Genomic DNA, 26,926 nt, shown 5'->3' with positions numbered 1-26,926 from the left:
ACATTATCCTAATCTTGCGAATATGGGCATTCAGTCTCTCTCTGCATCCTTCATGTGGGCTAGCACGCGGCTCATTCTCAGCGCCTAGCGGATCGCGTGTTGTCGACGACGCCTCTTTCGAGATCGTCATCGCCGGGGGCTGCGCCGCCAAACCATCTTCTCTGCGACCGATTCCTTTGTGGATGTCTTGCTGGTTCGGGCACCGCGGGACCGTCAGTCCTAGAGTGCTTCCTGCTCCGATGTCTCCTCGGTTCCTCTATGGCGCCCTTGTCGTATCGGTCGAATTCTTCGGGGAGACTGGCGTCTTCGGGTGCATCATGTCTTCCGCCATGCTTTGAGAGCGCCTTGGCCCCTTTCTCTCGCAGATGCTTCTCTAGGAGCACGGCATTCCTTGTGTTGCACTTGTAGACGGCATCTGCGATGTCACCCACGAAGGGCACAAGTCCTATGAAGAAATCGATCACCACATTGATCATCATCATCATGCGCAGGCTTGCCGGAAGACCTCCATCGATGCCCTCGCAGGTCCGAACAACCATCAAGGCGAGTGCTGCATCGGCAGCATCTCCGGCACTAGTGTACTCGGCGCGTTAGTTTCTGCCTGTCAGCTTCGGTGTCATTACCGAAAGGACTTACAAAGGAATTAGCCCAATCACACTTCCCCATCCAAACCTTAACCCGCACAAATTGAAAAGACTATAGTCTAGTCGATATGCTCTTCTCTTGACTTGCGTCAGGACTTTCTGGTCGTGGTCTGATAATCCTGGCGGTATCGCTTTCCGCCTTTTCTGTGTCTTTTTGCCGAAGGCTCGTCCTAGGCGGGAGGCGGGGACTTCTTCGAAGTATGGATCCTGCCAAACCGCAGCGCTTGTTAGCTCATGGGTCGTGATAGAGTTCTTGGTGCAAGTAGAGAAGGATATTTACCTCTTGGCCAAAGTGGTTTCTGGCCGTTTCGCCTAAGATCCTTTTGCCAACAAGCGATGCAATCTTAGTCGTCATAGCTCGTGGTTGTTTCTTTTAATTCCCCAAAAAAAGTCTGTGTAGGGGAGTCTTGGTTGCAAAACCTAGAAGGTCTGCCAGCAGAGGGTGTCTCGGGTTATTTGTGGATATTCTTTCATACAATGACCTGCACAGACACAGTTTCGCTCTTTTGAAATTTTCCTAGGCGTGTTATCATGCTCAGCTGAAGAAGGAGGTCAGCAGGTTTAAAAAGCTTGTTGTAACCAGTCATTGACTTCAACGTCGATCGTCGCGAGGCACGAGCAACCTCCGACGTCATCGGCTGTCCTTCGACCCTGTTACGTAATCCCCTTGAAATGCCCAACACGGCACTTGTCACCAGCCACACCACCACATGTCATGCCGCCGTAGTGTAACTGGGTAGCTGCGCCACAATATGTGGCGCGTGACCGAATGGCCCCCCCCCTCTCCGGGCATTATTGATCCCGTCTCGGACTTGTTGGTGCTTACCGAGCTCTCTTCCAACCTGATCAGGCCGTCGTCGGGTGTCGAGCTGAGAAGAGTCACCTTCCTTAGTCTATCCTTTATCGTTTGCTCCCCTATTAGCTTCATACTGGTGATCAAGCAATTGATTCGCCTCTATTCCTGTTTCACTCACTCTCACCAAAGTACGCTTCAGGGGTGGCGCTCTGCCAAGCACCCTACCTTGAAGCTGCAGCCGCGCTGTGCTGTCCCCTCCACCTCTCTGTCTAGCGCTCTCTCCGATTCATCTGGAGAGCCATTTATCTATACTTACCTCTGCTGAGATGCTAAACCACGTTTTTCAGTATGACAGAAACAAAAATGCAGTTGGAAGACTGTGAGTTCGGCTGTGACGCGCGGTCTTCTGCGCCGCCTCTGACATGAGTGATGCTGACACGGTGGTTCCCCCAGGGCTGGATGATTTATGTGTCCGCTTTATCATCAATCTACCACGTGAGGAACTTGAATCCGTTGAACGTATCTGTTTCCAAGTCGAAGAGGCACAATGGTTCTACGAGGACTTCATCCGGCCGCTCGATCCGGCTCTTCCGTCGTTATCCCTGAAAGCATTCGCATTGCGCATCTTTCAGCACTGTCCTTTGATGTCGCAATGGTCGCACTATCACCACATCACCGCCTTCTCCGAGTTCTTGGCTTATAAGACCCGTGTACCCGTTCGCGGAGCCATCATGCTGAACCAGGACATGGACGAGGTGGTCCTAGTCAAAGGCTGGAAGAAAGGTGCTAACTGGAGTTTCCCGAGAGGCAAAATCAACAAGGGTGAGAAAGACATCGATTGTGCTATCCGTGAAGTCTACGAGGAGACAGGCTATGATATACGCGAGGCGGGGCTCGTTCCGGAAGAGAAGGACGCCAAATACATCGAGATCACCATGAGAGAACAGCACATGAGGCTGTACGTCTTCCGCGGAGTGCCACAGGACGCCCATTTCGAGCCTCGTACTCGGAAAGAGATCAGCAAGATCGAGTGGTACAAGCTATCGGAGTTGCCGACACTCAAAAAGAGCAAACAGCAGGAGCAAGGGCTGGTTGTGGCTAATGCAAACAAGTTCTACATGGTCGCCCCTTTCATGCACCCGCTGAAGAAATGGATCGCTCAGCAGAAGAAAGCTGAGATCAAGTCGCACCCCGGAGCCAGGCACCTTGTGCAGACTGAGGGAGAGCTGTCGATGGATGAGGCACCCCAGGCTATCAATGGCTTCACGCCTAGCCAGCTTCCTGCCCAGCTGGCCACCCCGAGCGATTTGCCGGAACTCGCATCATCTCAAGATGCTTCGTCTCATCTCAAGCGCCTTCTGAACATCAACGGCCTTGTTCCTGTCCAGGATAATCCTGCGAATCTAGCCACCCCTGCGGACAACAGGACTATCACCTCGAAGTCCAATGCCTTGTTAGAACTCCTCAGGAGTGGCTCGTCGCAAGATACTCTTCCGCAAGCCCATGGACCCGACAAGGCTTTGCCGCCACTCGCTATTCCAGATGGTATGCCACCAATGGGGCCACCTTACCCTGACACGGCCTCTTTCCCTGGATTCCCTCAGCAAGCTCAACATTTGCGAGGCCCTGTGCCCATGAATCCTGTGCAATTCCCGCAGACTCCAGTATCTCGTGCACCGGTCTCGAGCATTGGTGTACCACCGCTTGCTCGACCAGCTCATGTGGTTCATGCAGGTGCACCACCTGGTCATCACGGAATGCCGCCGTTCTTTGAGCAGATGCTCTCGAATCCTCCAAGGTACGATCCTGTGCAAGCAAGCTTGCCCACGGCGCCGCAACCTGGCCCGGCTCCATACCAACGAACGGGAGATCCCCAATTCTCTCATTCAGCCCAGGCGCCAAATATCCAGGGAGCGACTGTGCCTCCTGCAAGCAAGCTTCCACCGCCAAAGCTTACGACTCACTCTCTTGCCTTGTTGAACGTGTTCAAAGACGACTCTCGCAGGACGCCCAAAACATCTAATGCGAGCCTAGTCCCACCAGCGGAGAAGGTTGCGCATCATGACAGGCGGCCCTCACAACACCAGGATCAACTCCTAGGTTTGCTGAGAGGGTCTTCTGTCCCTCCACCCCCGGGGCCAGCGGAATTGCCAGCCCAGTCTGTCTCTCCGCCCAGGAAACAGATTCTTCAACGACCACGTGGGGAGCACGGCCCCGCCCGGCATCCGGCAGCTCATCGGAGAGTCCCATCGGCCACGAAAGATCCGCGGCAGTCTTCCGCAGTGCCCAGTCCCCTATCAGGTATGCCTCAGCCTATGGCATCTTCCAAGCCCTCTCCTAAAAGGGGAGTCAATGGATCGAATCGCCGGAATAAGAAACTCGAGCAGGCGCAAACGCTCGCGTCACCTATTACGATATTGCCCAGGCCACAATCTGCAAAGAAGGAACCGGGCTCGCTGCCGGCATCCTCACAGTCATCCCGGGCTCCTTCGCGCAACCGTGCGGCAAAGTCAGGCACTCCGGAGCCGGCGAAGCCATTCCAGCCTCAAATTCTCCGCCGCTCCGATAACCCGAACATTGTGGATCTGTTGCCCTTGAAAGCTCAGGTGAACGAGCAAGACCAGCAGCAAGCCGGCACTCAGCCTGCCATTCCCAGGCGGGAGTCGCAGCCTCAAGTGAACTTTGACCGCCGTCCAAGTCAGACGCCTGCTCAAAGAGAAGCCTTGCTGTCACTCTTCGGGAAAGCATCTGCCTCACCGGGAGTTTCACCTGCTGAGCTTAGCACATCGGCACCCAAGACCGCGGGTGCCTCTGGTGTCGTTAGCCCACTCACGCCATTGAATATTACTGCCGCGTCCCCATTTGGAAGTGGAGCGGACGATGGCCAATTCTCTCTTTCGAGCCGGGTCGCTTCGCCTGATAACAAGGCATTCTTACTTGGTTTTCTTGAAGGTGTTGCCAAGGGCAATAAATAACCTCACTCAGCTCGCTGAACCCCGATGAGGGTCAGGATCAATTAGATAGTTTTAGGACTCAATTTAGCGACTGCCAACGTCAAGATCTTGAGTTATTCTCCTGCTTAGTATGAAACGTGCTTATTTTCCGATTGTAACCGACCCCTGTTTACGGTGTTGATCATGTATGATTCCCAATCAGTGATTATAGCATGCGGGCCGTTCGGCTGCGTAATACCGCGGAATTATGTCATTGCTGTGGATTATTCTGCCTCCCCATACCGCCTGATCAGCGGATAACAGCAGCCTACCGTATCTACACATTTCTAAGCCGAGCAAGGACCCAAGTCAGCGTCACCTCGCAAGGAGAAGAATGATGCTGTCCAATCCCTCACGCACCGTGTGCGCTCGCTGCATCAGCCGCAGCCGCCGACACTTTTCCACGACCGTCCATCAAAGTGCTCAACCGCGCCGCGACAATGGGACTCCCGCGCCCCCGCCGGAAGCCGGCTATACTCGACTCACGAACAGAGGCCTCATTTCCGTGACGGGGCCCGACAGCACCTCATTCCTGCAGGGCCTGGTCACCCAGAACATGGTCAAACAGAGCGCCGAGGGCAAGGGCTCGTACGTCGCATTCCTCAACTCGCAAGGCCGCATCCTGAACGACGCCTTCATCTACCTGGACCTCGAGACCAACGGATCCTCCTCCGCCGACCCGGGCTGGCTCATCGAAGCGGACGCCGCCGAGCTCCCCGCGCTCCTGAAGCACCTCAAACGCCACAAACTCCGCGCCAAGCTGCAGCTGCGCGCGCTCGACCCCACCGAACGCACCGTCTGGGCCGCGTGGAAGAACCACAACGTTCAGCACGGCGACGGCCGCTGGGCCGCACACAGCATGGGCGACTCTGCCTCCGAGGAGGGAGGAGCAGGATGGGGCGCCGCGGGCGCCAACATCACAGGCTGCGTGGACACCCGCGCCCCGGGGTTCGGGCTGCGACTCGTCACGCCGGGCGACGCGGACCTGCGCACGCATTTCGCGCGCCAGCTCGAGGGCACCGAAGAGGCCAGCCTGGGGTCCTACACGGTACGGCGCATGCTGCGCGGCGTCGCCGAGGGCCAGACGGAGATCCTGCGGGCGGCCTCGCTGCCCCTCGAATGCAATATGGATCTGGCCCAGGCCATCGATTTCCGGAAGGGCTGCTACGTCGGCCAGGAGCTGACCATCCGCACCCGCCACACCGGGGTGGTGCGCAAGCGTATCCTGCCGGTGCAGTTGTATGCGGATAGCTTACCGGAGGGAGTCTCGGAGGGCCCGGTTTATGATCCCTCGGTGGCGGAGGGGCTGCTGGCGCCCCCCGCCGGCGTGCAGGGTTTGGATATCTCCAGGGTCGGGCCGTCGAAGGGCCGCAGCGCTGGGAAGTTCCTGGCTGGTGTGGGGAATGTCGGGCTTGCGCTGTGTCGGTTGGAGATGATGACGGATGTTGCTCTCTCGGCTGAGGGAGCTACGCAGTTTACCCCGGATCGGGAGTTCAAGATTAGCTGGGATGCGACGGCGGTGGAGGAGGGTGGGTTAGAGGGGGCGGAGGGTGGGAAGATTCGAACTGTCAAGGTTAAGGCGTTCGTGCCGCCGTGGACGAGGGAGTATATCGCTTCCGGCACGCAGCAGGCTCGTGCTCGTGATCCGGTTCGCGAGGGCCAGAGGGCGAGGGAGCTTGCTGAGCGGTTGGCGGCGGAGGAGGAGGAGGAAGAGGATGCTCGATTGCATGAGTAGTTCCACTTGTCTGTTGGTTTTAGATGTACAGTAAGTGTATGTATGATAGAATGATGATGTGTAATTTAGATAGAAGGCTAGTTCAAGCGGATCAACTTGTTTGTATGGGTGTCGTAAATCTTTAGTATGGGTATCTCTATGCTACAGCAGGAAAACTTTCTATATACAACAGGACCAGGCGATTGCAGGGGTCCACCGACAGCGGCCGAGATGCGACCAACCTTAGGAGGCTTGGGCGGCTGCAGCCTCTGCAGCATCTGCAGCTTCGTCTTCCTTTCGCAGTTGCTCTTCCAGAGCTTTGCGTTCTTTCTCCCGCTGGGCGTTCCGCAGTCGCATCAAGGTCAACTCTTCCAGACTCGGCGCACTCGACCCGTTGGGAGCGCCAGCAGTAGGGGCAGGCTTCGGGGAGCTGGCGGCCGCGGAGGCAAAGGAACCGAAGGAGGGCGCCTTTGCGGGACCTTTGGCAGCAGTGCCAGTACCGGCCGCTTTCAATCCGGCGAAGTTGAACGAAGGTTTGGGAGCTGCTGCTGGTGTAGGAGCGCTGTCTGCTGCTGAGCTGGGAGCGGACGATGAGGTGCCGTTCGAAGCCTCCGCGCCGAGCTCAGGCTGAGCGCCCGATGCCCAGAAGACCGACTCAACGACCGACCAGTCACTGCCGGCATCGTTGCTTGCTTTCTTCTTCTCACCATCCAGAACAGCAGCGTGAGCGCTGACAATGGAGGCGAAGATAACCACCCCAGTCGCGACGGTCTTCTTCTCCCGCTTGTCGCCCAAGCGTTGCCTCTTGTCCTTGAGAAGCAGCACATTCTCGATCTTGCCAAACGGCGCAAAGAGCGCCCTCAAGCGCTCCGCATCCAGATCTAACCCTCGGCCCTCACGCACCCAACGCACCTTCACCCCGCGCTCCAACTCCGGGACATTCGTGCCCCCGCCTTCCCGCGACCGGTCAACCTTCTGCGAGCTCCGATCGGCCGCCTTCTTAGCTTCCTCCTCCTCCAGCCGCATCAGCTTCTCCTCCTCCTCCATCTCCAGCTTAAGCTTCTCCTCCGCCTCGCGTCGCCTGCGCCGCCCATCCTCTGCAATCCGATCGATCTCCCTCTGCAACCTTGCTTCTGCATCATCATCCCCATCCGCCGTCGTCCCCATCCACGACCTCTTCACCCCCCGCTGCCGCTGCGTTCCGGCGGCTGCCGCGCCCGCGCGCTCCCTCGCCTCCAGATCCTCGCGCATCTTCCGCTTGGCCGAATCCATCATCTCGCGCTCGCGCTGCTTGCGCTGGCGCGCCTCGCGCGCGTTGTCGTAGAGCTGCCGCACGGCTGGGTCGGAGAGGACATCGTAGGCGATCTGCAGGAGGTGGAACTTGTCGATGTCGGCCGGCGTCGGGTTGGCGATCTTGTCCGGGTGGTATTTCAGAGCGGTGCGGCGGTAGGCGCGTCGGATCTCGGTCTCGGCTGCCGCCGGGGAGATGTCCAGGAGCGCGTAGAAGTCCTCGGTTGAGGCCGCGTGGGCTTTGAGGTCGTCCTTGGAGGAGGACATTGTGTTGGTTTTTGGTGGGTTGGTTTTGGGTTTTTTGGGGGGGGGGGGAGGTGGGAGGTGGTGAGGTATTCGAGGGAATTTGAGTGTTGAGGATCAAGGTTAAGTGGGGGAGGGGTAGGACGCGACAGATTATGCGCGTCGTTGGGCGTAGGGAGCCTCTGATGGAGAGGTGGTTTGAAGGTTGGAGAGTGAAAGATGATGGTTGATTGTTTGGCGGAGCGGAAGTCGTTGGCGGTGGCGGAAAGTCAAGCTGCCATTAGTTACTGCTAATAGCTTGCTCCGCGATACATAGTTGTATCTTGGGCAACACATGGTCTTGGTAAACAGCCTTCTCAGCCAACTCTTGTCGTCCTTTGTTTGTCATAATCGCTCTACTGACTGATTGTACTTGCGTCCCATTTACTCGAGTCGTTACAAGGTTCAAGTTGTGTCGTCTTTAGTATGTTCTGTTTCTTACAGTTGCACGGTATATATTGTCGCGCATGCTACCGGAAGCCCGCAGTGTAGTAGACTTTCGTCCAGTGTCTCCAAATAACTCGTGATGATAAGGAGAGTTTAATGAGCTTGCATTACATACTTGAAGCTAGAGGAGGTTTTGCTTGTCAATCCTTCAGTGCTAAGATACCACCTTCTCGTGATTACCTCTTTGGGTAAAATGCTGCATGCCCGGCTCCTTCCCGTTCCAGATGTTCTGCTTGACCGGCGCGATGCTTCAGACTACAAGCATTCGACATGATTGTCCTCTACCATATGAAAGGCCGTCAATCTGTACATTCAATCTATACAGAAGCGTGCATATGCACTCTCAACTGCTCTGAGATACTCGCCATCCAGCAGCTGTAGTTTTGCTCCCCAGAATGGCCGACAACACTATACCATCACCTTCCCAGTTGGCGCTCGCGCTGGCCATCGTCAAGCAGAAGCCCCTCGGAACCACCATGAAAGGTAACCAAACGCTTCCTGGTTGAGTCAGTCGATATGAGGCGTACTAAGCAACAATTAGATTACTTTACTCGCATACGACAATTCATCAAAGCAGCCACGCCGACAGACCGGCCCACAAGCCGAGATCAGTTCTTCGACAGTGTCGCATTCTGGCAAAAAGCGTACGAGAAATCCGAGGCCGAACAGAGCAAACTCCTTGACCGGATATACGAGCTGGAACAACTCAACGAAGTGCTTACCGCCAAATTGCATGACGCGAATGCTGTCTCGAAAGACACGGTACAAGAATCCACGAAGCGGAAGGCAACCTTAGATGCTAGTATGGCTGGCACTACGACTTCAAGGAAAAAGTCCAAATCACAGGCACAGTCACAGAGCAGAGCTTGCATGCTGATCGAGAGTATCTCTAATGGGCTGGACGGTCAGCTACCTGAATATCTTGAAGAGCGTAAGCCAATTCCTGTCATAATTTCAAGAAAATGCTCCGGATGCTGAGGAAGATTCGTGCAGCTACAGCATCATTTATGAGGAAGTTCTATGCTCTGCAGAAGATGTTGCAGCGGAGTCCCAACACTCCAGCTATTGCGCTGGCTGCAGGCGAACTGTGCTCCGTCGCGGAAAACGATATACTCCGTGCAGTCCAACGGCAAGCCGGTTCCAATCCAGAAGGAAGAGATGCGTCCGTTGTCAAGGATCCAAGTGCAGCGGCGATTCTGAACAGTATATACAGCGCCCACCAGCTACTGCTTAGAGCATTGAAGAAGGTCCCTTCGGGTGAATCAGCATTGCAAGGCCGTGGCCAGATCATTTTCCACCTTGTTCGACTGTCTGAGACAGTTATCAAAGCGTTGGGTATCCATTGCCGATTCAATGCTAAGCAGCAACTTTCAACTGCGGCCTCAGCGACCAAAACAAGGTCTTCTGGGAGGTCGAAAAGGTCTAAGACAGGGCATTCCAACAATAAGATCCCATCAAGCACGAACGATGAGGTTGCCCAGCTGATGAGTCTGCTACTTTGTAGAATGGCCCTTTCACTAGACAGACATTGCTCAAAGACCTCGGACCTACTAAACGGTTTCAGCTACGTGTTGCTCAGTCGTATTGGCGAGTTACTTTGTTTGTTTGTCTTCAGAGACCTCCATCTACAATCCGATCTGGAAGGAGACCCTGCTAATTTGTCACTCCCGCATGGCCTGAAGGATGTGCAGCTTGACGAGGAATCCGTCCTAGCTGCTGAGATAGAGGCCAAACATCTTATACCACCTCTTGAAAGACTGCTTACCGTACTGAATCCACCGTTGTTGCCTGAGGATCTCAACTGTGCGGTAGGAATCAAAGGAAGACTACAAAGCACTCTTCTACAAGCGGTATTTGGTCAAGACTTAAGATTCGGCGAAGCTTTGCGCCCTCTCCGCCATGACGATACTTTGACCATCTCCCTCCACACGACGTCTACCCATGAGCAATCTGTATCGGAATGGTTTGTTCAAGAAACTTGGAGACTTCTCGGTTGGGACTTGGTGGCAGGTTCATCATTGGGTGTATAATGTCCCTGGTGTGGACTATAGGATTCACCCCTGCTGTCAGGTACCCAAGGTAACATACAACAACTAGATCTTACGCAATATAGCTTGTGGCACATATAGATACTGACTAAAGACGCACGTATACATAGTCAGATTATTTGAAATTTTCCAGGCAAAAAAAACCCCATTTCATTGCTGCAGAGATGTTTGAAACTCATTTTAACTTCAGAATGCGAGCCGCGTTCTCTCCCAAGACCCCTGCAACGGTCTCGCCCTCCCCTTCGAAGGCAGCATGGATAGCCTTATAGTTTGTGGTTACACTTGGCCATTCCTCGTCATCCTTGCCAAGCGGGGGGAAGAACGGATGATCAGTTCCTGTTCAAAGTCAGCATTGTTGAGTGACCAGCGAATTTTCCCAGGATCCATACCGAAGAGTAGACGATCCGCACCACCAGCGGCAGTTACCGCGGCTTTCAAGCCAGCAGTACCGTAGACCACTGCATCCAGGTAGATGTTGGTATTGAGGACATCCCAGACACTTCGTTGCGGACCGGGCACATCGCCTCCGTTCGCCACGAACTTGCGCTCATGCAGGATGCAGCTCTCGATGCGCCCCGCAAGGAAGGGCAGCGTGCCGCCGGAGTGCGCCAACAGGATCTTTAGCCCGGGAAACCGATCGAAAACCCCGGCTAGAAACATCCGCGTCACAGCGATGGTCGTCTCCAGCGGGAACCCCAGGGCGAGGGGCAGGACATGGCCGTAGCGGTTCAACGCCTCGGGGCCGCCGAAGGCCTCGTCGGGGAGTCCGTAGTGCGGATGCAGAAACAGGAGGGAGTCGGTCTCCTGCAACGCCTTCCACACGGGGTCCAGTCGGCTATCGTCCAACCCTTTCCCCAAGCCGGTCGTGCCCATGATCACGCCCCGCAGATGCGGCAGCGTTTTTAGTCGTTGAATCTCCCGGACGACCACCTCCGCGCTGGGCGCACTGAGCGGCAGCGCCCCGAAGGCATACAGCGTCTCCTTCTCGTGCAGCGCCCGCGTGTTGTCCGGGTCCGCCGCGCGGTTCACCCCCGCGCAGGTCGCCTCCAGGTCATCGTTGATCCGCTCTGCCCACGTCTGCGCCTCCTCGGGCGCCAGGAAATCCAGCCACGGGTTGGCCAGCGAGATCACGCTGCTGTTGATGCCGTGGCGGCGCATGAAGGCTAGCTTGACCTCGATGTCCGAGTAGGATGCGTCCACGGGTCGGCCGCGCTGGTCCAGCGGGATGGAGGCGTCATCGTCTGAGGACAGGATGATCAGCCGCGGCGGAGCGTTGGCGGCGGCCGGGTCGTGCACGTACGGTACCGTCTTGCGAGCGCGGAGCATCTGCATGTACGCGGGTGGGTAGACGTGCGTGTGGATGTCGACGATGAGAGGCGCCATGTTTGTGTGCAGGCTGGTCGAGCTTGGAGTTAAGTTGGATGGAGTTAGTAGTGGTTAGAGGGGGAGATTGGAAGTAAAGGTTGGCAATGGGGGTGGAATGGAGGGGTAGAGGTGCAAAAGTGAGGGGAAAGACGCACATGGTTATGTTGATACCTCAGGGCAGTCAAATACCTCATCCTGCATGAAGATGACTTATCAGATACTGCAGCCAGCAGCCAGCAGCTAGCAATCATCGCCTTGATCTCCCCTGCAATAGTAATCTGTTCAGAGGATTGATTATCTTGTGTCTGTTCTTCAGCACGCACTTCAGATCTCAGGGACTATCTATCTTATCTTGGAATTAAGCACTTACTTATCTCCATATCGCCCCCCCCCTCCCACGATCAACTGTCAGGCCTTATCTTTCCCCCGCCATTTCTAACAAGTTGTAGGGGACCGCTTGTGTATAGTGCAGTGACCCCCGATATGCTTTCCCCATGTGGTGCCATGCAGGCTCAGGCCCATTCATCCATTGTTCCTCCCTTCCTTGGTTCTGCGAGCGGATAAGAACAGTAGTGATCTCACGGCTTCCCTCCACCTGACTTTCGAGTTCCCCGCCACGTCTTCTGCGATATCTACACCGATATTAAACGATTCATACTCGACTTTCCTACATTGTTAGCATTTATCTCTCAGCTGAAATCTCCTAGAAACTCCACGTGTGCGATCAGGATGGAAGGCAATCTGCCGCAACAGCAGTGCCACCCTGTAACCACGGCCATCGAGAAAGATGACCTCGTGATTCCAGTGAGTAGCCACTCGCTTTCCTTGAGTATTCCTTGCGCAACGAGTATTGTGGGTCTCAGCTACGTTCATCCTCGCTGACGGAGGGTCGCCTATTTCCTTTGTATTTGTAGATCATCGACTTCGGGCCCTTCCTGCACGGGACCCCCGCCGACAAACATGAAGTCGCCATGTCCGTCGTGCACGCCTTCAAGACCTCCGGGTTCCTCTATCTCAGCAATCACGGCGTCCCACCATCCGTGGTTAGCCATGTCTTTGGCACCTCCGCCCGGTTCTTCGCGCGGCCCCAGGATCAGAAAGACAGCCTGTGCTGGACGACCCCACAAGCGAACCGTGGGTACGTGAAGACGGGCCAAGAGAAGCTCAGCACCGTGGAAGATGTCGACGATGACGTCGCCGCCGCTGCGGCCGAGTCGCGCAGCATCCCCGACCTCAAAGAGACGATGGAGATCGGCCGGGAAGGCGTGGAGGGGCTCCCGAATCGCTGGCCCGAGCATCTCGACGCCGCGGGGAAGGAGTTCAAGGCGGTGATGCTGTCGTTCTTCGAGATGTGCAAGGCGCTGCACACCGAGGTCATGCGGGCCATCGCGCTGGGCATGCACCTGCCGGAGCACTACTTCGACCCGTACGTCGACGCCGGCGACAACAACCTCCGCCTGCTGCACTACCCGGCCGTCGACAAGCGCGTCTTCCGCCACAACCCCCTGCAAGTCCGCGCCGGCGAGCACAGCGACTACGGGTCCATCACCCTGCTCTTCCAGGACGGCCGCGGCGGCCTCCAGGTCCGCAGCCCCCGCGGCACCTTCGTCGACGCCACCCCCATCGCCGATACCGTGGTCGTCAACGCGGGTGACTTGCTCGCGCGGTGGTCGAATGACACGATCAAGAGCACGAGGCATCGCGTCGTCGAGCCTCCCAAGGTCGTCGACGAGGACGAGAAGGATGCCGACGAGGACGGCTCCGGGGTGTATCCGGATCGTTACAGCATTGCGTACTTCTGTAATCCCAATAATGACCAGATGATCGAAGCCATCCCCGGAACCTACGGGGAGGATATCCGCCCGCTCAAGTACCCTGGAATCACCGCTGGAGACTACCTCGTGCAGCGACTGACCGCAACCTACTAATATTTCTCATCACGATGACACTGGCGTTCGGAAGGAGTATTGGATCTTTGGCTTTTCCATCAGTTTGACATCGTAACACCGTTCAGCAGGATGATAAATACCGCATCGTTGCATTGGGACGTTTTGAACAGAAGCTTTGTTATGGAGGGCTTGTATTCGAGAGGTCGCTTGGCATTCTATTTCTAAGATCTAGCATTTCATCTCATAGTATCTACGCGGAAGTCTTCGTCTATGTGCAATAGTCTCCTCTCCCCTACTACTAATATGTGCATGGAACCGCGCTCACTCTGCCTCCGTCGGTTATCGTGATGTTGCCGTTGAGATATGCGCCCGACGGGCCGGCCATCCACAGAATCAAACTGGCCATATCCTGCTCGCTACCTGCACGTGTAAGGGGGATGATATCGCGGGGAAACGAGCCGTCGGAGATTCCCTTGTCGCCGTCCTGGAAGTTCGAGGTCGACATCTCCGAGAGATACAGTCCCGGCGCAATGCCATTCACCCGGATGTCGTACGACGACAGCGTGGTGGCGAGGATCTTGATCAGCTGGTTCGTCGACGCCTTGGAGAGGTTGTAGGCGAAGCTGAACGGCACCCGACGGTTGAAGCCCGCGATCGAGCTGGTGATGATGACCTGGGCGGTTGGGGCCGACGCTTTGTTCTTCTCCGGCGCCGGCCGGCGCTGGTTGGCCGCCTCCAGCAACGGCAGGAAGGCGAGGACCGTAAAATAGGCGCCCGTGACATTGACCTCGAACACCTTCGAGAACTCCTCCATGGACGCGGACCACAGCTGGTCGCGCACCTCGGATAGGCTGGGAACTGATCCGTCCGGCTTGGGCCCGGGCGGGCGGTTCACCGGACCCAAGATCCCGCTGTTCGCGATCAGCAGATCAACATGACCCGTCTGCGCGGCAATGGCCTCGTAGGCCGCCTGGAGGGACTCCTTGGACGAGATGTCGGCCTGGATGGGGATGATGGCCTCCGGCTTGGAGCTCTGGGCCGCCGTCTCCTGCAGGGCCTCTGGGCGGCGACCGATGATGAAGACCTTGGATGCGCCGTTCTCGGCGAGCGTGAGAGCCATGATCCGGCCCAGTCCTAGCAGGAGAAGGAGAACAGCACCGGTGAGTGGCAACGTCCTGAACACATCCTTCCTAGGGGACATGCGGAGGAGCTGGAGGGGGACTCACCACTACCACCCCCCGTGATGACGGCCACTAGGCCCTCGACGGAGAATAACTCCGCGACTCGAAGATGGGACATGTTGCAGTGACTGGATTCTGGATTCTGAGAGATAGCAATTGGTAGCACAACTGTCTGGCTGGTTGCGAAAGAGGTTGCAGAAGTAGTGTACAGTGAGTAAGGTGAGTTAAAGACACATACCACAGACGATGCGGGGTAAGTTGTTACTCCTAGGAGCTGGAGTTGTTCTCGGCCGGATCCGATCACGTCACACAGCCTATTGTTCCTAGCGATCGTTCATTGTCCTTCTCCCGTTCGCAACCATCGGCATCGATGCCATTGTTGAACCACAACTGCTCAGCTGGCCATGGACTCCCAGTTCTGAGCCGTGGGCTGTCAGGAACAGCCTTAGCGGGGAGAAGGACAAGAAAAGTCCCGAACGAAGCCGGTGGAAAAACCGGAGGTGACGCCGAAGGGAGGTCACACCTGCCTCATCCGGCCTCGGCGATGAATGCATTCATCTTCCACCTTATTTTTTCACTTTTTCCACCGCCTTCCACCATTCGACTCTAGTGTAACGCCGCTCGTGTGCTCTGATTCCCTGGGTGAATGTTCCTGGCCATTCCACTCGACTCCATCTTTCCTGCACGTCACTCTGACCACCCTGAGCCTGACTCAATGCGGCGCTCTCATCTCCCGCGTAGCTTAAGGTGTGTCTAGTCAGTGGAGCACGGCACCTGTTGAAGTGGGTCTTCTCTTTGCTTGACAACCAAGTTATTCAGTTTAACTATACTGATTGTCTGTAAGCCCGGGCTGACTGAACCATGGCTATCCAGGGTTGTGTCACAGTGCGAAGGGCCGATCAATACCCCTTTCGGACGGAATTCTCCCCTTAGCTCCTGATTTCACTTAGTCGTCATGCTCGTTCACTTAGTCGTCATGCTCGTTCACTTCGTCATGCTTGTTCACTGACGCCCCATTCTATACTACCCAGCTCTTCTCATGAAGAAACCATGGAACAGCGTCCATGCGGGCCAGCACATCTAGTGTATCCCAAACTGAAGCTCAGCCTTATTCGGATGTAGCCCAATGTCTGCTTGCCGACATGACCGGATGGATCGACGTGGTGGAGCGAGGTCGACGGCCTGCTTGTGGTCCCAACTGACATCGCTTCAGGGTCATACAAGCTGGTTACATGCGGTGCCGAATCCATCCGTGAACCTAGCCCAGGCACTGCTTGGGTCGAGCAGGACTTAGTCGGCCTCCAGCAGAGATTTTTGAACATGGAGATGATTACCCGGTTGCGTCACAGCCGGGTCACTACGCAACAGTCCTCGTGAAGCTTTTAAAGCTGAATCTCCGTGCCCCTGTCTTTTGGAAGGTCACCAAGCGCCAGGTTTCGAAACTCCCAATCTTACCTACACACACCACTCAAAATGACTTGGGGCCGCTTGTTGCTGCTCAGCTCTTTGGGCTCGCCCTTGGCTTCGGCTTTGCCCGGCCAACTCTTCGCTCGCACTACCGATGCTGCTGAGACAGCTACGGCTGCTGCTCCGCCTGTGGTGACCTACTCGACCTCTCAGGCGCATACTCCATACACCGGAACCCCCACCACTACTGGAGCCCTGACTGCCAGCTCCATCGGCCCTGGAGTCTCGCCTCTGCCTCCTGCGCCGGGGGCATTCGACTATCCTAGTGATGGAGAGCTTCATGCCCCTCAGCCTGGTCCATACATCCCTGCAGGAGGCGTTGGGACCAACGGCACTGAGCCCGTCTACAATGCAAAGAGTGACTTCGACTTCGAGTCACTGGTACGTCTCTCCAACCCTTTCGGAGACTGGGCCACCTGCTAATCTTGCACCAGGCTCTCGCTCTCTACCAAGAGTACATTGAGCTCGATCTGTTCCACGACGGACTGGCTCGCTTCTCGGAGGAGGATTTTACTGCTGCTGGATTGGGCGCAGAGGATCGCCATCTGATTGAGTTCATGGCCGACCAGGAAGTTGGACATGCCACCATGTTGACCAACATCTTGGGCGCTGCAGCCCCCAAGCAGTGCAACTATGTCTACCCTTACACCACTGTCCACGAGTTCATCGACTTCTGCCAGAAGCTCACTCGCTTCGGTGAGGCTGGTGTCTACGGATTCTTGGCTCACCTTGATTCCCGCGAGGCTGCGACCCTTCTTACGCAAGCCATCACCACGGAAGCCAGACAGCAGCTCATCTTCCGTCAGTTCGAGGGTCTCTTCCCCATGCCGGTGTGGTTTGAGGTTGGTGTTCCCCAGTCCTGGGCCTGGACTCTTTTGGCTCCATACATTGCCGACTGCCCCGCCGACCAAACTCGTCTGGCCTGGCAAAACTTCCCTGCTCTGAGCATCGTCAACCAGCCCAACCCCTTCCGGATCAAGGGCTCTGAGGCGTCTGGCGAGACCATCAGCAACGGCACCAACGTGTCGAACAGCACGGTGGTTCCCGAGTCGGACTCGTGCCTGAACTCCACTGAGGTTGGCATTAACTGCTCGCCCGCGATCACCCGCAACCGCACCAACCCCCTCTCCTTCCCTGGCCGTCAAGTCTTCCTGACCTGGGAGGAGCCCGGCAAGGCCGTGGGCCCGAACAACAGCTACGTGACTTCGACCAGCGCGGGCGCGCCCAAGTTCGTCGCCTGGGCCTCGCAGCTGAACGTGACCTACTCGCCTCTGACCCTCAACGGATCGAACTCGGGCTCGACCATCCAGCCCGATGTGTCGACCTACGCTGGTGACCCGGCCGCCAACGGCACTCTCTTCATTGCCATCACGGACTCGGACCTCTTCGTGACTCCGTTCAACATCACCATGCTGAACCCTCATGTCGTGGCCGGACCCGCTCTGTACCAGTCTGGGTAGGAGGATAGCGATGACAACTGATAGACCGAGTTGGTTTTCAAAAAAAGAGCAATGATTCACGATACACGCATGTTTCGCTCCTTTTGTTTTGGGATTCGATGGTAATAGGATAGCTGGAATTTTGACGAGTTTGTACTACCTTATTATTACTTAATTTGCTTGATGCTACGGTAATTCTGGCTGTCGTTTACCAGTAGATGAAATAATTTGTAAGTCAAAGTAAGTGTAAGATAAATTGTAAGTCTGATGAATCGATCGTAGGCCGAGATAGGCCAGCGAAAGCAGGCACACTCATACAGAAAATGAGTCCTATGCAGGGGAAATCAAGCCGGAAGGCTACCTCCATACTATCCAACACCCTCAATCAGAGATAATGCAGCGAGAGGACCAACAGTTGTGTTGACTTGACCCTTTTTCCTTGGGTACAAATACCGGTAGTTGGAGTACGGTGCATACATACCCGAGGTTTTAAGCAGGGACTTACATTGTAGTAGCTCGACTCAAGCTTATGAATTCTAGTAGGAAGAGAAGACCTTCGATGCTCTTCCTTCCAGTTACACTACTACAGGTATATGATTATCGAATCTGTAGCTATCAGGATGTCGTGGTTTACATGTCTCTTTGCATTTGTACTGTATGAGATTATTGATAGATACTATTTATAGCTCCCGCTTAACCCCGTTTACCGCCGAGTGAGGGTCGAAAGTCGGACAACTTCGACATCACACTCACAATTCCAGATCAGCCAATCCACCAGTCTGCAACCTACAGACCTTCTTTCCTCTCCTAAGGAAAAGTCTAATCAGCATAGCACGAACACCTGCACGAATCGACCACCGCGCCAGAATCACGGACCCTCTTACACTCCCACCTCCCACCTCCTACCTCCTACCTCCACCTCCACCTGCACCTGTCACCTGTCACCCCTGACCCCTTCTCCGCCGCTTCACCATCCTCTACCCACCGAATCAGTGTCCATTCCCACGTCAACAATGGAAGGACCCAAAAACCGAAAACAGCGCCGCGCAGCAGCGAAACAAACCCGATCCACCGACGCGTTTGATCCCGCCTCCGTCCCGCTCGCCCATCCACCAACAAATCCCACCAACCCGACCGGCAAAACCCTGGTGGATATCATCGCCGAGCGACAGGGGGAACTACTGGGGCAGCTCTCCAGCCCCAACGGGGGTGCAGGTGCAGGCACGCAGACACAGTTCGTGACCGTCGACCCGCGGACGGGGGAGATCTCGGCCGTCGACGAGGCGAGTCTCTCGAGCGAGACGAAGAAGAAAGCGATGAAGCGGGCGGAGAAGTCGCGGCGGCGGCAGCAACAACAACAGCCGAACACGGAGGGAGGCGAGAACGAGATCTCTAGCGAGGACGAGGAGGACGAGGAGGAAGAAAAGCTCGAACATCCAATCCCCCCCGTCATCGACACGCTGCTCCTCGCGGTGCCGCTGACGACCCTCCATCTGACGCTCGCCTACCTGGCCGCCCATCAGTACGCGCAGGAGATCGAGCTGGAGAAACTCGTCCGCGAATCCGCCCTCGTGGCCCTCCCCATGCTGACGCTGTTGATCCACCTGGCGCACGGGCATATTGTCTCCTTCATTGGGGCGACGAACAGGCCGGGAGAAGAAACGCTCTCACTCTTGCCGTGGGACCGGGAGAAGCGGTCGTGGGCGTTTTTGCGCCGCCTCCTCTTCCCGCCGAGTCTACGCACCGTCGTCTTTCTCCCGCTGACGGTCTTTCTGGGGTGCAGGTTGATGGTCATGACCAACGAGGACCCCTACTACGCTGTCATGAAGCAGGCGCCGGCTTTTGGAACTATGTGGATTTGGGGGGTGTTGGAGATGTCCTTTGGACCTGCTGTGCTGGGGGCGCTGGGCCCGTTGGTTTGGGGGGTCTGGTGGATGGGCTATGGGATTCTCTGATCTAGATGGGCTGGTTGTGAGTGAGTGAGCGAGAGCGGGCGGGCTGTTGCTCGTCCGTCTACAGTTCCAAGGGAAGTGGACTCCGTCACTCATCCCCCATCTCGTAGGATGTGGAAAGGAGGGGTGCATCTCCTCGCCGCATGAAGGATCCATATCCTGGGACGAGACACTTCCAAGGCATCGGGCAGTCTTGGTCACCGCACCGCAACGAGCCAGTCGTCGCTTGTGCAGCAGTTTCTTGACAACAGCCAGGACGATATGCATCTCAGATGGCGCATGTCACGATGCAGGGGTTGAGCTCCTTTGCCATGCGTGATAAGCATGGAGCCCGCAACGTCGTGGTTGCAGATACTCGACCACCCTCTGCTCGTCTACACGGTCTGCATACGGAGTAAGCGCGCTATGCGAGGGTTGTACGACATCGGTTTGCACGTCATCCCAGCACGGCACACTGTGTCACAGTGCACCCATTATCGAGGGTGCAGGATTGATAGCAATCTGAACCGAGCTTCATCCTACATAAATCCGCCAATGGGATCGCTCTTGTCCTGTACCCAGCATACGATGACATGTGAAGGCAACGGTGGGGTTTGATCCGGCCGACGAGCTTAGGGTAACTTCGCTTCGAGCTAGTTGAGATACAAAGCGACTAATGAGATCCGTCCCTTCGGAGGGAAAAAAAATAAAGAAGAGTAGGACAGCAGCGAACGATTGCGAAAGCGCCCAAACCCGAAATTGACTTACAGCATTAGGCATTGGGCCCTGCCCAAGCTGCGCCAAGGTCACGGTTGCAGGACCTACAGGTACCTACCTACCCGAAGTCTTTGCTCGTGGCATGGCAGAACAGAGACGGTTGGCGAGCCACGCCTCCAGGCTGTTCGGATGAGCGTTCGCTAAACGATGCGCCTCTCGCCCCATTTCCCTTACAGGCGTGTTGACGTGGCATTGCCGCGCCACAGAAAGCCGTTGCGCAACTCGAGCAGGTGCAGCGTTGAGCCAGTAGCAATCGACAGGGGTGGTGCATTAGTCCGTAGGGGCAGACAGGACCGGCATCACGAAAACAGGGGCACTCGAATCGAACGGAGGGGAGTTCAGGCAGTCGCATCGGCGTGAGCGACCAACCCCGAGGGCAAGACCTCTCCCCAATTCGCCGGGGATGATGATGATACGGTGCAGCACAACTATCGACTTACGACTTACCGTTTGACCCGGGGGCCGGAGCATGGACGTACTATGTAGCTTAGTGACAAGCTGGAGCTTTTCAGTGCTGATGTTACCCGTCACTGATTGGCACTGGAGTTTGTCAACTGTCAGATGCAGGGTCAGATTTCGCGAGCAAGGGCTCTGACATACATAGACTACACAGTTGCAGGTATGCATGGATGCACCGCACCACACTGCACTAACTGTACACCTGCACAGTCGAGCGAACTCGAATGCTATCGCCTGCGTGAGTAGAGTGGAAGTTAGCGCCCGGACGGAGGGGATGATCGGTCCCCATACGACAAGGCTGATCAGCGGGCGAGGGCAATCATTACGCTGGGTGATTGTTGGGCGGGATCCTCGAGCAAGCTATGACTTTACGCTGCATGGACACTGGCGTTCGCCTACGGAGCTGGATCCCAAAACCGGATAAGTTGGTTTGGAACAAGTTGGTTTGGAATTCGGATCCAGCGCGTTGGGCTTTGCCTTCCGAGTGGCAAGAGGCAGGAGGTCGAGGTCAGACTACAGGCTCGCGAGCAGGATTGCGGAGGGGAGGGAATTTGTTTTTGTTTTTGTTTAGTGGGAGGCGCCGAACATGATGGCATCTGGAGCCGGGAGGGTGTGGTTGAGAGGCTGGCGGAAGGGCGGGCGCGAAGATCCGACAAAAGCAAAAAGACGGAAAAAAAAAGAAAGAATAGTCAAAAGAAAATGATTCAAGAAAAAGAACTAGGACAAAAAGAAAGGGTGCAGCAAGATGACAGCGGAGAGATTGCCAGTCATCAGATAACTATCTAGGTAGTCAGCGTATGTGACCTTCCGAATGCGGCCGCTTCGAGATGAGACAATTCAATTATCCGGATTAGTTGAACCGCGAGAATCTGGGCTGGCTGGCTGGTTGGCTGCTGGATTCAAGGCACTAAGAACCAGTGGCTGTAGTTAGTCTCCTTGCCATCGCCATCGCCATCGCCATCCATCGCCATGTGTTTCCCAGAATTTCCCAGAGTTCGTTCCATTTAGCCGACGACGCCCGCCGCCCACCGGGATCGCAGGATCGAAGGAACGAGGTACGAGGAGGCCGAAGAGGTTCGAACTGGACGCAGGACGAAGGATCAGCTAGCTGTCTTCTCCGCTGTGGCACGACGTGGGTTGTGGGCTGTGGGCTGTGGACTGTGGACTGTGGACTGTGGGCTGTGGCGCAAGAAGAGAACGCTTCTAGATGAGGTGGTAGTGGCCGAACTAGACACGAACTATTGGGGCACTAGTTAGTAGTCCTGTAGTCGACACCTTCACTATCAACTCTCCCCCATTGCGCCTTCCACACAATTGGGGTGTTTTCAGCTGAGCCGATTCTCTGGCTCGGACAATATCCATTGGCCTGGACAATGATTTCCGATCTACTATTGTTTATGAGGGTGATCTGGCTGAAATTCTCCGCTGCAGAACTGGATGATTATTGCTTCGGCTGTGGTCAGTGACAATAGCCAGCCCTACTTCGTCCAACACGATAGAGTACCCTTAGCAAGCAGTTCGTGAGGTCCAAGCGGTTCGTCCCGGTCTGACCAGGAGACCACCTGGATTCTATGCGTCTAGATAATCTACTAGGTTAATTATCTGTTTTCAGCGCTTTGGATCTGATTGGACCACCCTTGAGCACACCGAGACCTCCAGTTCTTTGGACCGAGTACGGAGTCCCTGCGGTCGAAAAGGGCTCCCTCCCACCTATTCCAGCCTCGCATCCACTGATATCTATCTATGATCTTGACCTCACGCTAACTGTTGACTACCTCTTAGACTGGAGTAGAGTAGTAGAGACTGACTCCTAGCCTCCCAGTCCTCTAGACTAGACCTGAAGGCACCACGTGCAGCACGATAAGCAACACCAACACCCACCCACCCCCCCCCTCTTCCCCCTCATCCTTCCATCTCAGGACACAAACATCACATTCTGCAAGGGGAAGGGGATCAAGATGTAAAGATTGCAAACCAGCCTGGTTCTCCTGTGCCATCAGGCACAAAAGAAAAAAGCAACCCCTTTCTGCAGTGGCAAACAAAACCCTGGGTAATCAAAACGAAGCAAACAGTTTGCGACGCTGCTTGGGTCATCACTTAGCTCACCTACCAGCCGGTCAATTAGTTCAGGGAATCGATCCACCAGTCAGCAACTAAGCAAGGAATATCTGTAAGCAGAGGCAGAGAGAGCAGAGCAGCTTGTGGGGTAATTCCAGTTCTTGTTACATGGTACAGTCCGATAGGGATGTGCATGCAAGCCTGGAACCAGAACAAGAGCCAGAAGCGGCGAATGTCATCTCATGTCATGTCAACGACTGATACCACCCTGGCTGCCAGACTTGGACTCGATTACCTATTCGTAAATAATGCTCCTACCTACCTACCTACTGAGTAGATGAACCCTTCCCAGACCAGCGATTCTTCTTCAGTCTGTGGTATGTCCAGTGCAATACAATAATCCAAATCCAGAACCTCCAACTCCAAAGAGAAAAGCCTTCGGAGCCGTGCTGTGCAGCCAGGACCCAGATTTCATTCCCACCCAGTGAGTAACCCATGCATGTACAGTACTGTACCTGAATCACCTCTAAGCTTATCCCCCTCGCCCTCGCCCTCCCGCTTAGTGGATGTAGGTAAGATATGCACCTGCGCATGCCTAACAACCCACCTTCCTTGACAGCGGCCCGGACGCACGCCAAGCGAGTAAGCACCTGTATATCACTTCCGGTTACGAGATACGAGGCATGACAGCTGGTGCGTGCCTTCACTGAGTTATTCTGCGGTGCAACCCCAAACCAAATCCCTTTGTGTAACTGTGTAACATCAAGCGGAAATTCGGTATGCTTATTTCACGACTCTCGCGAATCAACGCTAAGCAGCCGTCGTGACAACAACAAGCTACTAATACACTTGTTTCGTAGATATTTTGTGATAAGTTAGATTGCTGAATTGCCAGGTCTGTGTATAGCATGACAACAAGGTTGCTACCCCTCAATGTATACAAGTAGTATCGGATATAGTAACTTCGTGCAATCCCAAAGAACGCCTCAACCCATTCCCCGTCCAGAATACAACTCGCAAACGCCAAACCCACCAACAAAAGGGAGAGGGGTACTGCACATGACCCCAAGAAAAACCGTCCTGCGGCCCAGCCCCCCCAACAATCAAACCGTAATGCGGCCCTTATGCATGATCCCGACCGACTGGAGACTAGCGCCCTTGAAGCGCGTCAGCAGCGAACTGACAATCTCGCGATAAGTGTTCATCTGCGCCAGCTTGAACCGCTGGATCTTCCCACTCGCCGTGCGCGGGATCTCCTCCACGAAGAGGATGCCCCCGTCCAGCGCCTTGTAGCTGACCAACTGCGGCCGCGTGAACGAGTACGCCTCCTCCGCCGTCAGCCGGTGGCCGGCGGCATTCTTCGCCCGCACGATGAAGGCGCGCGGGAGCTCGGTGCTGCCGTCGTGCGATGTAACCCCGATTACCGCCGCATCCTCGATGCCCGGGTGCCGGAGCAGGATTGCCTCGAGTTCGGCCGGCGCGACTTGCCATCTAGTTCCAGTTTGGGTTAGGATCGTGAGGAAAATAGCGAGGCAAAGAGGAAGAGAAAAGATCTTACCCTCGAACCTTGATCAGCTCCTTCGTGCGGCCGTGGATGTAGTAGATCCCGTCTCTCACATAAGCCACGTCCCCGGTGCGGAACCAACCATGCGTGTCTTTGGCGTCAGTCCGGCCCTTGTACCCCATCAACAGGCCCCCCCCTCGCACGTACAGCTCCCCAGGCTTGTTCTCCTCCGCGACCGTCTCGCCATCTTGGCCCACCAGGCGGACCTCGTAGCCAGAGAGTTGCCTTCCGATGCCTCCGGCGTCGCCCAGCTCTCCGTACCGGTTCTGGAACACCACACCCACCTCGGTCATCCCCCAGAGCTGCGCCGCATGCGCATCCTCATGGAGCAGTTGCCGGAATTGTTGCATGGACGCTCCGTCGATGGGTGCGCCGGCCACTCCCACATAGCGTAATGATGACAAGTAGCCCGCAACCGGGATGGTCGAGCGATTGAACGCGTGGATCATGGCGGGAACCATGTAGGTCTCGGAGATGCGGTACTGATACACCGCCGCGACGAACTGCGTGAGCTCGAAGCGCGAGAGCACAAACAACGGCTGTCCGTAGCGAATGGGGAACAGGTGGGTCCACAGGGCCCCGAACAGATGGAACATGGGTAGGGACATCAACCGCGTCACCTCGTAGGGAACCTCGTACTGGATGCTCAGATGCTGCGATATGATAGCGTGATGCGACAGAATCGCCGCCTTGGGTAGCCCCCCGGTGCCGCTGGTGGGGAACATCGCGGCCGGCGTGGATTTGGCAATCACCTCGTCATGGAAGGTGAGCCAATGGTCTTCCCCGTACGCGAGGAGGTGAGCGAAGCTCAGGTAGGCTCCATCCTCGCTGGTCGCGAGATACGGAGCGCTTGCGGCCGCATAGGCCAAGGGCCCCGAGAGCAGGAGCTGGCCAATGTGGTCGCCTGCGAACTCATCCAATAGGCAGACTTGCCTCGGCAGCATTCCCCGGTCGGCCGAGACCTTGAGCACGGTGGGCAAGGCATCGCGAGAGGTGATGATTAATTTGGGTTCGGCCAGCTGGAGCAAATGGTCTAATTCTTGGGGTTGACTTCGTGCGTTGGTCCCCATGAACACGCCACCAGCGCCGATGATACTATAGAAGAGTGCGGGGTATATGATCTACCCCATTGAGTCAGCATGGTATAAGGGAGGTAGGTTGATTTGGACGGAAAGGATTAATTGTTTAATTTAGAAAAAAAAAAGAAAAGAAAAAGAAAAAGAAAAAAGAAGAAGAATCAATTCCAATTGGAACAGTGGGTAGGGAGGAATGGAGGGCAGGGGACTAGAATCGGTGTAGAACGATGGACGAAAGGGGAAATCGCCATGCATACTTACACTATTTCCCAGGTGGACCAGCACACAATCCCCTCGCTGCACATCATGGGCCTTCAATCCTGCAATCAATGTGCGAACCAGGGTCTCAAACTGCCGCGCATTGAAAGACTGCGAAGGATTTTCAGCATCGATCAACAATGGACGCTCGCGGTCGTAGTGGTAGGGGCTGCGGAAAGCAAAGGTCAACAAGTCGGTGTATGGGTGCTGGCCCAGATTGGGGTACGCCAAGGACGACTCCCAGAGACCCATCGCGTCGGAATGCAATTGACAAAGGAGTTTCGGTCAGGGCAAGCAGGCAAGCAAGCAGGCACGGCAAGTGGGCACAGAGGGACCGGCTGGGGCAGTGTGGTCGGAGAGAGAATAAGTAGTATGTCAATAGCTGAGACTATTAAGCGCAGGAGGGAGGAGAATAGATGATGATGATGGTGATGATGATGATGATGATGATGATGATGATACACGAGAATAGTGAGAGAAATTCACCCCGACCACGGGAGATTCAGGGCGATAAATAGAATCTCCATGGTGTTCAACCAATATGCTTTTTGTCATGCTGGCGGGTTTCAGAAAAAGTGAAAGGGTTGACAATTTGCGGTGTCTCGAAGAACAATTCCAATTTCCTGGGTCTTGGTGTGAGGTGAATGGGGGGAATTTGGTGATTTGGAATTTGGAATACTTACTACTCTAGTTAGGGCAGAGTGGCTCAGTGGCGCTTCCTTTCCCCCTCAAATCCCGACACATCGACACCGAGTTTCCGCTAAGATCGGATTGCTGATCCTCTTTCCGGGCCCACGGACGGATCAGACTTTTGCGCTTAGACTGCTCACTGCTAGTGAGTAGCTAGCTAGGCTGCTAGTCTATCAGCTGCTAGCATGTCAATGTCAATTCAGATCGCGGCCATGTGGGTCCCTCGCTCATCTCTTATCCTCGAGAGAATGCACTTCAACCACTTCACTGGCGAACATCTCCCCGTCATGCCGACGAATCAGGTCCATGATCAACTCCATTCTCCATAACTTAAACCAATATTGAGCCATCTCTCCATGGGACTTGATCTGAACCATGTCGGCAGCGCACTCTGATTGGTACTTCGTCCTGTCAATCAAGCCCCATCGTTTCTCTTCAGGTGCTCCCTCTGCAGCTGAACCCCCGGTTGGATCTGCCGTCCTGGGAACGCATCCCCCCCTCCCCGAACTACTCCCACGGTTTCCGGAGGCTTGGTCCTGGCCCTGCTGAATTAGCCCG

At 55.5% G+C, this 26,926-nt stretch overlaps 11 protein-coding genes across 11 annotated transcripts; 6 read left to right on the top strand and 5 right to left on the bottom strand.

Annotated features, from left to right (window-relative positions):
- Positions 1 to 77: 77 nt before the first annotated feature.
- On the bottom strand, positions 78 to 999 carry ASPACDRAFT_41975 (DUF4112 domain-containing protein; the record flags this gene model as incomplete). The annotated part of the gene is made up of 3 exons (XM_020201011.1): positions 78 to 573; positions 637 to 851; positions 925 to 999. The coding sequence occupies 3 exons, from the start codon at positions 997 to 999 to the stop codon at positions 78 to 80; spliced, it is 786 nt and encodes a 261-aa protein (XP_020058051.1).
- Positions 1,000 to 1,803: 804 nt separating this feature from the next.
- On the top strand, positions 1,804 to 4,415 carry ASPACDRAFT_41974 (decapping enzyme complex catalytic subunit DCP2; the record flags this gene model as incomplete). The annotated part of the gene is made up of 2 exons (XM_020201010.1): positions 1,804 to 1,819; positions 1,894 to 4,415. 2 exons carry the CDS (start codon positions 1,804 to 1,806, stop codon positions 4,413 to 4,415), a joined length of 2,538 nt encoding a protein of 845 aa, XP_020058050.1.
- Positions 4,416 to 4,817: 402 nt separating this feature from the next.
- On the top strand, positions 4,818 to 6,279 carry ASPACDRAFT_116670 (uncharacterized protein; the record flags this gene model as incomplete). The annotated part of the gene is made up of 1 exon (XM_020196005.1): positions 4,818 to 6,279. A coding segment is annotated over exon 1 (1,175 nt), but the record flags the coding sequence as incomplete, so codon positions are not given.
- On the bottom strand, positions 6,253 to 7,921 carry ASPACDRAFT_116669 (putative cell cycle control protein (Cwf23)). Its single transcript, XM_020196004.1, has one exon. It carries the CDS (start codon positions 7,702 to 7,704, stop codon positions 6,391 to 6,393), a length of 1,314 nt encoding a protein of 437 aa, XP_020058048.1. The 5' UTR covers positions 7,705 to 7,921; the 3' UTR covers positions 6,253 to 6,390.
- Positions 7,922 to 8,561: 640 nt separating this feature from the next.
- On the top strand, positions 8,562 to 9,645 carry ASPACDRAFT_1855074 (uncharacterized protein; the record flags this gene model as incomplete). The annotated part of the gene is made up of 4 exons (XM_020197422.1): positions 8,562 to 8,649; positions 8,708 to 9,097; positions 9,160 to 9,496; positions 9,553 to 9,645. The coding sequence occupies 4 exons, from the start codon at positions 8,562 to 8,564 to the stop codon at positions 9,590 to 9,592; spliced, it is 855 nt and encodes a 284-aa protein (XP_020058047.1). The 3' UTR covers positions 9,593 to 9,645.
- A 744-nt stretch (positions 9,646 to 10,389) lies between these two features.
- ASPACDRAFT_26439 (amidohydrolase family protein) lies at positions 10,390 to 11,597 on the bottom strand (the record flags this gene model as incomplete). The annotated part of the gene is made up of 2 exons (XM_020199422.1): positions 10,390 to 10,550; positions 10,604 to 11,597. 2 exons carry the CDS (start codon positions 11,595 to 11,597, stop codon positions 10,390 to 10,392), a joined length of 1,155 nt encoding a protein of 384 aa, XP_020058046.1.
- A 711-nt stretch (positions 11,598 to 12,308) lies between these two features.
- On the top strand, positions 12,309 to 13,507 carry ASPACDRAFT_51476 (isopenicillin N synthase family dioxygenase; the record flags this gene model as incomplete). The annotated part of the gene is made up of 2 exons (XM_020202486.1): positions 12,309 to 12,383; positions 12,494 to 13,507. The coding sequence occupies 2 exons, from the start codon at positions 12,309 to 12,311 to the stop codon at positions 13,505 to 13,507; spliced, it is 1,089 nt and encodes a 362-aa protein (XP_020058045.1).
- A 259-nt stretch (positions 13,508 to 13,766) lies between these two features.
- ASPACDRAFT_51475 (SDR family oxidoreductase) lies at positions 13,767 to 14,767 on the bottom strand (the record flags this gene model as incomplete). Its single annotated transcript, XM_020202485.1, has 2 exons — positions 13,767 to 14,602; positions 14,695 to 14,767. The coding sequence occupies 2 exons, from the start codon at positions 14,765 to 14,767 to the stop codon at positions 13,767 to 13,769; spliced, it is 909 nt and encodes a 302-aa protein (XP_020058044.1).
- Positions 14,768 to 16,122: 1,355 nt separating this feature from the next.
- On the top strand, positions 16,123 to 17,576 carry ASPACDRAFT_26580 (ferritin-like domain-containing protein; the record flags this gene model as incomplete). Its single annotated transcript, XM_020199432.1, has 2 exons — positions 16,123 to 16,497; positions 16,551 to 17,576. 2 exons carry the CDS (start codon positions 16,123 to 16,125, stop codon positions 17,574 to 17,576), a joined length of 1,401 nt encoding a protein of 466 aa, XP_020058043.1.
- A 992-nt stretch (positions 17,577 to 18,568) lies between these two features.
- Positions 18,569 to 19,510, top strand: ASPACDRAFT_59362 (uncharacterized protein; the record flags this gene model as incomplete). The annotated part of the gene is made up of 1 exon (XM_020203439.1): positions 18,569 to 19,510. One exon carries the CDS (start codon positions 18,569 to 18,571, stop codon positions 19,508 to 19,510), a length of 942 nt encoding a protein of 313 aa, XP_020058042.1.
- A 4,129-nt stretch (positions 19,511 to 23,639) lies between these two features.
- On the bottom strand, positions 23,640 to 26,323 carry afeA (adenylate-forming enzyme AfeA). Its single transcript, XM_020196003.1, has 3 exons — positions 25,682 to 26,323; positions 24,339 to 25,465; positions 23,640 to 24,271 (listed from the first exon to the last, which is right to left on the bottom strand). Exons 1-3 carry the CDS (start codon positions 25,928 to 25,930, stop codon positions 23,884 to 23,886), a joined length of 1,764 nt encoding a protein of 587 aa, XP_020058041.1. The 5' UTR covers positions 25,931 to 26,323; the 3' UTR covers positions 23,640 to 23,883.
- Positions 26,324 to 26,926: the final 603 nt, after the last annotated feature.

This window comes from Aspergillus aculeatus, assembly GCF_001890905.1.
Source record: "Aspergillus aculeatus ATCC 16872 unplaced genomic scaffold ASPACscaffold_5, whole genome shotgun sequence".
Classification (NCBI taxonomy): Eukaryota; Fungi; Ascomycota; class Eurotiomycetes; order Eurotiales; family Aspergillaceae; genus Aspergillus; species Aspergillus aculeatus.
This window is presented reverse-complemented; position numbering and strand designations above follow the sequence as displayed.

Excerpts from the sequence above, each read along its gene's own strand:
- ASPACDRAFT_116669 (XM_020196004.1), bottom strand. The coding sequence starts at position 7,704 with ATGTCCTCCTCCAAGGACGACCTCAAAGCCCACGCGGCCTCAACCGAG.
- afeA (XM_020196003.1), bottom strand. The coding sequence starts at position 25,930 with ATGGGTCTCTGGGAGTCGTCCTTGGCGTACCCCAATCTGGGCCAGCAC. Across the intron at positions 25,466-25,681 it reads TGGTCCACCTGGGAAATAGT|ATCATATACCCCGCACTCTT; the intron begins GTAAGTATGCAT and ends TCAATGGGGTAG. Across the intron at positions 24,272-24,338 it reads GAGCTGATCAAGGTTCGAGG|ATGGCAAGTCGCGCCGGCCG; the intron begins GTAAGATCTTTT and ends AACTGGAACTAG.